This window comes from Meriones unguiculatus, chromosome 9 (assembly GCF_030254825.1).
Source record: "Meriones unguiculatus strain TT.TT164.6M chromosome 9, Bangor_MerUng_6.1, whole genome shotgun sequence".
NCBI classification, from domain to species: Eukaryota; Metazoa; Chordata; class Mammalia; order Rodentia; family Muridae; genus Meriones; species Meriones unguiculatus.
This window is the reverse complement of record NC_083357.1, coordinates 57,075,671-57,084,779: the sequence shown is the minus strand read 5'-3', so window position 1 is coordinate 57,084,779 and position 9,109 is coordinate 57,075,671. Positions and strand designations below refer to the sequence as shown.

At 40.7% G+C, this 9,109-nt stretch overlaps 1 protein-coding gene and 1 gene segment (V, D, J or C); one reads left to right on the top strand and one right to left on the bottom strand.

The window, feature by feature from the left end:
• Window positions 1–433: 433 nt before the first annotated feature.
• LOC110543163 (large ribosomal subunit protein eL29-like) lies at window positions 434–736 on the bottom strand. Its single transcript, XM_021629576.1, has one exon. The coding sequence runs from the start codon at window positions 734–736 to the stop codon at window positions 434–436; it is 303 nt and encodes a 100-aa protein (XP_021485251.1).
• A 6,508-nt stretch (window positions 737–7,244) lies between these two features.
• Window positions 7,245–8,416, top strand: LOC110543161 (T cell receptor alpha variable 4-like). The segment is given in 3 exon segments: window positions 7,245–7,368; window positions 7,810–8,129; window positions 8,270–8,416. Coding segments are annotated over 3 exon segments (507 nt in total).
• Window positions 8,417–9,109: the final 693 nt, after the last annotated feature.

Below are 9,109 nucleotides of genomic sequence, written 5' to 3'. Positions count from 1 at the left end.
TCAAGGATGAAGAGGCATTGCAGAAAATCAAGTGGATGGGATCATGGTCAGAAAAAATCTCTCAATATTATAAAATAGGCAAAATGATAAACTTTCCATGATAGAAACAGATTTAAAAAAATTTATGACCACTATAGAGGATACTGAAAGAAATACTTAGATTTAAAGGCAAGGTTAAACATATCAAAGAAGGCACAAGGAATAAATAAATAATTCCCCAAACACTAAAATGAAAGTGGTCTAATAAAATGCACAAAGCAATAATAGGATAGGGAATAATATACATTTTTCTATAATAACACTTTTTTTTTTAAACCGATTTTGGTCTCAGGTTTATTTGTGAAAACAGCATAGGACACTGGTCATCTGTAAATAGTGTGAAGGTGGGTGTGTCACAGCAGTCCGTCTGTCTTCACATTAACAGAAGCCTTTCCTACGGGGCTTTTACAGGGGCCTGGGCACATTTGAGAGCCTGAGCTGGAGGTGAAGCCTTGGCTTTAGCTGGAGCTATGGCCTCTGCCTTGGTTTGAGCCTTGGGCTTTGATTCGCAGAGCCTATGACCTTTGGCCATGTAGCTTCGAATCTGCTTCCCAAGGTTGCGGTGAACGATGAAAGCCAGACTGCTGAGTTTGTGGCTAGGGCCCTTTGGTATCTTGGGCTTAAATGCCGCAGGCTTCACAAGGGCTCTGATGGCCTCTGCTTGCACACTCATTGCCTTTGCGTTGTTTGCCTGCATTGTCTTCAGGCCTTGTTGTGCTTCCTGGCAAAGCACATGATCCTCAAGAACTTGGGGTCCACCCTCTTAAGGGATTCGTATCTTTATGACTGGAATTTTTGATGCCATTTCTGTGCTATTTGTGGGACTGGTTGTGTGTGGTGTGGTTTTTGGACTTGGGCATGTTTGCATGGTCCTGTTTCTGGTCCCAGAGGCTCCCACAGCATCTGGGACTGGAAGAGAAACCTATAATAACTCTTAATATTAATGGTCTCAACTCTTTAACACAGGTTAAACAGATTGAATTAGAAAACAGAATTTATATTTTTCTAAGAAACACACCTTATTAAAAAATAACAGATACCACCTCAGGGTAAAAGGATGAAAAATGGTATTCCAAGTAAATAAAACTAAGAAAAATAGTATAGTTATCCCTATATCTGACAAACTAGGTTTTAAACTAAACCAATCTCGAAGAGAAAATGAGAGCACTTTATACATAATAAAGAAAAAACACACAAATAGAATATTACAATCTTAAACATTTGTACACCAATCACAGGATGAGGAGTTATTATGTAACGCCAGGTTTTTGGGACCCTCAGAGACCACCAGGAGGCAACTCGATGCAATAGCAAGAGAGCTTTATTACGAGAGCGATTGAAGTTGGGACCCAAGTCTCTTTGACACAGCAGTAGTGAAATGGGACCCTGAGCTCTGAGTGAATAGGATTTTTAAAAGGAAAGTCTGTGAACAGGAGTTTCCATGGCAGCAAGCAGGAGGGTACAAGCTTTGGAGTTTCAGAATTGGGTGAAGTTTAGCAGGGTGGGGTGACCTTTTCTGAGGCACACAATCACAATGGCTAAAGCATATAATCACAATGGCTATTTTTCTAAACTATATCTGAAAGAATTTTCCCACCAGATTTTCAATGGATTCCCATTGATGATTGCCAGGGAGTGTCTCTATTTTCTATGAAACATTTATTCTGTTATATTTCCTGGAGGCTGTTACTAGGAGAGCTAACTTTGTTTTCTGCCAGGTGTACATTCTGTGATATTTCCTGGTACCTGAATTCAGTTCCCAGTCAAGATCTTTATTTCAAAATGGAGTTATATTCAGGCTAACTTAAACTCTTCAGTTATAAAAGAAATGCGAGTAGATGTAAAAGAACAGATTGATTCAACACCTTGATAGTGGATGATTTTTAATACTCTCACCAATAGACAGGTCACCTGAAAAAAGTAAATAGAGAAACTCTGAGGTTAAATGACATCATAAATCAAACACACCTAAGAGATGTCTTCAGAACATTACATCCAAATAGTAAGGAATACATTCTTTTCTACAGAACCTTCTCCAAAATAGACTACGTATTAGCACACAAAGAGAGTGTCAATAAGTATAGGAAAATTGAAAACTAAAATTAGTATTCTATCTGACCACAATGGAATAAAGTTAGATATCACTAGCAATTGAAACCACAAGAACTACACAAACTCATGAAAATTAATCACCGCAGAATTGACTGACAATTGGGTCAAAAAAGAAAAAAAGAAGGACAATTAAAAAAAAAAAAAAACAACCTCTTACAATTGAATGAAAATGGCAACACAACATACCAAAATTTATGGACACAATGAAGGCAGTCCTAAGAAGAAAGTTATAGCAGTATATGCCTACGTAAAACTATTAAGATTTCAAATCAGTGACTTAATGATGCTGCTGAAGGCCATGGAAAGACAACAAGTAACACCTCTGAAAAAATTAAATAGCAAAACACAAAATCAACACACAAAAATTAGTAGCCTTCTTACATACAAAGGACGAACATACTGAGAAAGAAATCAAGGAAAATGATATAATTTTCAATTATCTCATAAAATCTTGGAATAAATCTAACCAATGAAAGAAAATGCTTGTACAATACAACCTTTAAGACACTGAAGAAAGAAAACAGAAGTAGAAAAATGTCCCATGCTCATAGATACATATGTTTCATTAGGAATGTTCATAGAATTTATATAACTAGTAAGATGCCATGAATGAGGAAGGCATTGTTCAAGGAAACCGTATTAGGCAGATTTATATCAATTTGACATTTGGGAAGAAGGAGCCTTAAGCAAGACAATTCCCCCAATAGACTGGCCTGTGTACAAGCCTGTGTGTTTTCTAGATTAATGATTGATGTTGGAGGGCCCAGCTCACTGTGGGCAGTGGTCCTGGAATGTATAAGAAAGCAGGCTGAGCAAGCACAAGGATCAATCTAATAGGTAGCATTCCTCCATTGCCTCTCCTTCAGCTCCTGTCTCCAGGCTCCTCCCGTGATTTTCTTTGATGATGGACTATGCTGGGGGAAGTGCAAGCAAAAATAAGTGTTTCATCCTCAACTTGTGTTTGATCATGGTCTTTTATCACAATAGAAATCCAATTAAGACAGAAATTGGGGGTATTGGTGTGGCAGACCTGTTCCATTCTGAGGAGGATTGTGGTAACATTTAAACTTTGGGCTAGAAAAGCTACTGAGTGACCAGAGCTCAGCAGGCTGTTCTGTGGGAGCTCGAGAAATAAGAACACTGAGATCTGTGCAGAAGATGGAGGTCTGGCTTGTGAACTTCCTGAGAGAAGGTTTTATAGTCCCTTAAAGACTGTCTCCTGGGATCATTCAATATTTTGAATTAAGAATCTGTGCTTCTCATCAGCTGGAACGGAAGAATCTGTTATTAACAGGAGACAAGAACCACTACAGTGCAACTTTTGCTTGTAGGAACAATCAATACTGGCCAACTGGTGCTGAAGAATCAGCTGTGATTAAGAAGAGACAGCACCACTGAGGCAAAAAAAAAAAAAAGAAAAAATCTTGAAAGTGTTTTTTTTTTTTTTTTGGTTGTTTTTTTGTCTTTTTGTTATTTTAGGGTCAGCATGCAGAAGCTATGGGAGGGAGCCAGGATGTACTGTGCGCTGGCCACTGAACATGATAACAGGTAGAGTTTTCTAGGTGGTATTGGTTTTGAAGGTGTGAAGGAGTTATGTAGAACAGTTGAGGCGCTGTTCTGTGTGACAAGGAGAGAGCTCAGGAGAGGCTGTTGGTGAAGATGCAGCCCAGGCGTAGCAGAGACTCCAGCATCTTGGAGATGCTGCCACCACGAGATGACCTCCAAGGACTGTGGTGACTCTGGAGTGGAGCTAGCCTGAGCCTAAGAGACAGCCGATATGTGCTGCTGATGGTGGAGCTGCAAAACAGAGTCCTCTGGATCTTATGAGACTCGAGTGATGTGGAGCTTTGTCCTGTTGGACTTGGGTTTTGATTTGACTTGGTTGTGACTGTGTCCCCCAATTCTTCCCTCTCTGAGCAAGAAGGTATTTTACTTAGTTTTGATATTATAGGAGCCCACGGTTGAAAGACTGGAATTTTAAAGAGATGGTGGGATTTTGAAGACTGGAATTTTAGAGAGATTTTGGATATTGTACAGAGGCTTTGAATGCTGAAAGATGATTTTAAAAGACAGAACTTCAAAGTATTTGAATTTTTAAAGACTCTGGGACTTCAAAAAGTTGAGGTTTTTTTAAAATTATAATATTGATATTAACATGACAATAAAAAGGAAAGGTCCCAGCTGAAAAGTAATATGTTTGTGGGTCAAGCTGGTAAGGGATCAATTTAAGGGCATAGTTTTATTTTAGCTTTACACAAGGTAGAGTCATTTGGGAAGAGGGAATTTCAACTGAGAATATGCCCTTGTCTTAGTCATACTACTCTATTGCTATGAAGAGACACCGTGACCACAGCAACTCTTACATGAGAAAACATTTAATTGGGGGCTTGCTTATAGTTTCAGAGGCTTCGCCCATTATGATCATGGTGGGGAGCATGGCAGGCAAGGTGCCTAAGCAGCAGCTGAAAGCAACATGCTGACCCATCCACAGGCAGAGGTAGGTAGATACATAGATCAATCGAGAGATAGATAGATAGATAGATAGATAGATGATAGATAATGTGAAGGTAAGTGAATATGATCAAAATATATTGTACAAAAATGTCAAAGAATTAATAAAACATCAAGAAGCAAAAAAATTAAAAATACAAAAAAAGAGCATAAAATGACCTTAAGTGTGAAAGTGGCAGAAGATGGGAAGTAGGTATTTACGGATGCAGAATTCCCATTTTCCCCCAAGTCTCTAACAGAAAAATATATTCAAAGGACCTGAATTATTTTAAAAATAATCGTCCATACATATCCACCACGTATTGCTTGTTTGTTTTGGGATGATCTGTTTGCCCCTGTCTCTGGAGTGCTGGGACTAAAGACATGTACCATCATTCCAGGTCACTTTCCACTATGCTTTTTAAGAACCAAGAAAATGAACAATCAGCTTCCTTAGCATTATTATGGCTTTGAGCTGTGGATGATACAAGGGATGAGTGAAAGTGTAAGACCAATTTTTTAATTTTTATTAATTACATTTTATTCACCTTGTATCCCACCTGTAGCCCTCTCCTTCTTCCCCTCCCAATCCCGCCTTCTCTCCCTCTTCTCCACCCATACCCCTCCCCCAGTCCACTGATAGGGGAGGTCCTCCTCCCCTTCCTTCTGATCTCATCAGGAGTGGCTGCATTGTCTTCCTCTGTGTCCTGGTAAGGCTGCTCCTACATCAGGGGGAGGTGATCAAAGAGAAGGCCAATCAATTCACAAGATCAAAAATTTAAATGCATTTGGCATCCATTATTTTCATTTTTTTGAAAACTGAATCACACCTTTTTTTTTTACCTTACAAGTATTTTCAATATTTTACAAATTAAAGATTAAAAATTATTGTTCTTTTATGACAATAAGCAGATGAAGGTCTTTATTGAGTGATAATCTTTATATAGTTTGAGAAAATGAAAACTTACAAGATTGGCTGATTAATCATCCTGCAACCACTACTGGAATTTCCTAAACATCTGCTCAGCAATACTCTCAAACCAATCAACAGGTCAAAATATGGAAATGTTACTTGGTGGGAGGAAAGAGTGATCAAAAAGTAATAGTACAAGCCACAGAAATATTTACAGAAGTGAGATGCTGTTTGGAAGCTCTTGCTTTCTTTTACAAGATCCTCCATTCCTGAATAACTGGACAGTGCATTCAGTTTCTAGTTATCAGGGTACCTTTCTTTAAGAGCCCGAGTAGAGAAGAGGAGACTGTACTTGCTAGACCCACCCATTGTTTTATTTTAAAAGGTAAACTGATGAATTTAAGTTAAACAGTAGGTTTTTAAATCAAAATAGAGGATTGTGGGTAGTGAAAACATACGGTTACTTTACCACTACTATTGTTAATGAGACTAAGACCTCCCCCAAGAGAAATCCTATTATAAAAATAATAAGAGAGAGGGGAGGGTATGTCATCACAGTTTTAAATATACAAAATAGACCCCACAGTCTGTTGCAACACCACATTGAACTACATAACTGTTATTAAACTCAGTGCTGTAGACAGAATGCTCTTGTGCATAGAATGTTCTTAGAATGTGTGTGATCTCCTGTGTCACTGGCAGGGGCAATGTAGTGGAAGGCTATTTGGAAACTGGTCTCACTTTTTAAATTTTGCATATATGTTTACTGTAACAACCCCAAGCTTCTCTTTGGGAGCTCGCTTTTTCTTTATTGCTCCTTCAGTTCCTTCCATGCAATATAAGGCACTAGCACTCTCTTCTTTGGTTATTTCTCTATAGTTCCACTTGCTCAACCTTGTATTTCCTTGGTGCACTGAAACTTGTCTTTCAGAAAACACGGTATTGCAGACTGTGGTGTCTATTTTGTATATTTAAAATCGTGATGCTATGCCCCCCTCTCCTATTATTTTATATCAGGTTTTCCCTTTTGGGGTCTTAGTCTCGTTAATAAAAAGGAATTTGTTGTCTCATTTTCTCCCTGGCTCCACACTAAGTACCCCAGCATCACGGCATCATGGGTGAGGGAGGGGTAGAATCTGCCTCCCTATCTGATACCTGTTAAACAATACGTGAAAAGGAGGTGATATGTGGACTTGGGATCCTTAAAAGATACTCATGTATTAAGAGATGGAAGGTCCCAGTTTAGACTTTTAGTCTGTTCTTTTTTGGGGGATGAGATGAGGGTTTTGTGGTTTATTGTCTTTGTAAGGGGGCCAACGAAACATATTTCAGGTCACAGTGTTCCAGATAATAAAGATTTTGCTTAGCGATACGATTGTCCATGAGTCTGTGTGTTTTGGATGTCTACAGAACTGACCCTTCTCTGGGGTTGTCCCAGAGGAATGGGGAAAGAAGAGCATGAGTGAAACTACCTGTAACGTGCTTGCTTTATGACCTCTACTGGATTATACCTCACTATACATTTAAAGTGAAACTCAAATTGCTGCTCTCAAAGACTGCCCCTTCCCCCAACTTTGCTTTGGGGCTTTGAATTTTGAAGGGAAGTTTCACTCTTAGCCCTGCTATTGGCTGTTCTCTGGAGATCATAGCCAGGCGAGAGCAGTGAGAGTGATACCTGGCAGTGGCTTCTGCATTCCTTCCCTGGTTCCTACCCTAGTCTAAGCCCACACTCAGCAAAGGAACTGGAATCTGGGTCTGTGCTTACAGCGAGAATATGAAGCAGGTGGCAAAAGTGACTGTGCTCCTAATCTTGGGTGAGTTCTTTTGGACTAAGGTGAATTGGGACCAGGGCTTACGAGTGACTGACAGGGTTCTTCAACTAGGCAGGCCAACTGCTCTCTGTCCAAGATGCCGGGAAAGCTTTGCGGTGTTACTTAGTGCTGGCATTTGCTCAACCTTTATGTGAAGCATTTGTTGAAGGTGGTGAAGGTGTTCAGGGTTACTGATCACTCACATCCATGCAAGGGAGGGAGAGAGCAGACTGCTACCGCTGTACTTGTGATCCCGGCATCTCCTGAATTAGAGGAAAGGATAGTTTTGTCCCAAAACACAAATGGGAAGTGAATTTGGTATATGTGTATGGTTTGCAGGAAGAGTATGGGGTAGGTCCGGTGGAGGAAGAGCTAGGGAACTGCTTGGGGGCTTCTACCCATCCCGTTTTCGGATAGGAATGAGGATTGTGTTTACGTCTACAGCCACGGGGAGCCTTGCTAAGACCACCCAGCCCCTCTCCATGGACTCCTACGAAGGGCGAGAAGTGAATGTGTCCTGCAGCCACGCAAACATCGCTACAAGCGAGTACATCTACTGGTACCGGCAGGTCCCCCGTGAGGGGCCACACTTTATTATTCAAGGGTATAAGGACAACGTGGCAAATGAAGTGGCATCTCTGTTCATCTCTGCCGACAGGAAGTTCAGCACTCTGAGCCTGCCCCTGGTTTCCCTGGGAGACAGTGCCGTGTACTACTGCATCGTGGCTGACACACAGCGAGACAGCTGGGTCTGCACCTGTGCAGTATCCTGTGGCGGGACGGGAGTCAGTCTACACAGAAGCACAGACACGATGCTTAGTTCCACCGTATTTTCATTTTTACAAGGTGTAAATATGCCTTCTTGTGTTACCTCTTTTTTTTCCTGTCATTTAATTTTAAACAGGCGTTTCAGTTCGATGGTGTAAAAATGAACAAGTTAGAGGGCAGGGGCTGGAGAAATGGTTTAGTCATCAAGGGCACGAGTTGGCCTTATAGAGGACTTGGGTTTCCTACACAGCATCCACAAGCTGTCTCCCACAACTATCCATGACCCCAGTTTCAGGGGATCCAATGTTTGTTTGTTTGTTTGTTTGTTTGTTTTCCTGGTCTCTGTAGGCACTGAGGTTTATTTGCTTCTTTCCCTTTTCCTTCCTCCCTTCTCTGTCTCTCTCTTTCATTCCTTCTTTCTTTTATGTCTGCCTCTGCTGCCTTGTTACTGTCTTCATCCTCTTCCTTCTTCTGTTTTCTCTCCCATCCCCATGCCTTTCTTTCTTTTCTGTTTTGGCTAGAACTTGCTATGGAGACAGAGCTGGCCTTGAACTTATGACGATCCTCTTGCCTTTGCCTTTCAAGTACTGGAATTGCAACTATCACCCCAGCTTCCACTTCAAATTCAGTTTCTGTTTTTAAATAAAATTTTTATTAATAATTGTGGTGGTTTGAATGAGAATGGCTTCGTAGGCTCATATATTTGAATGCTCCATTCCCAGTTAGAACTAGTTCCCAGTTAGCTGGGGAAGGATTAGGAGGTGTGGACTTTTTGGAGTGGGTATGGACTTATGGGAAGAGGTGTGTCACTGGGGATGGGGTTTGAGGTTTCAAAAGCCTAAGCCAGGCTCTGTCTAGCTTTCTTTCTGCGTCTTACTTGTGGATAAGATGTAAACTCCCAGCTCCAGTGCCACATTCTGTCTGCTCTGCCATGCACCCCATCATGACTGTCATAGACTCATCCCCTGAAGCTAAA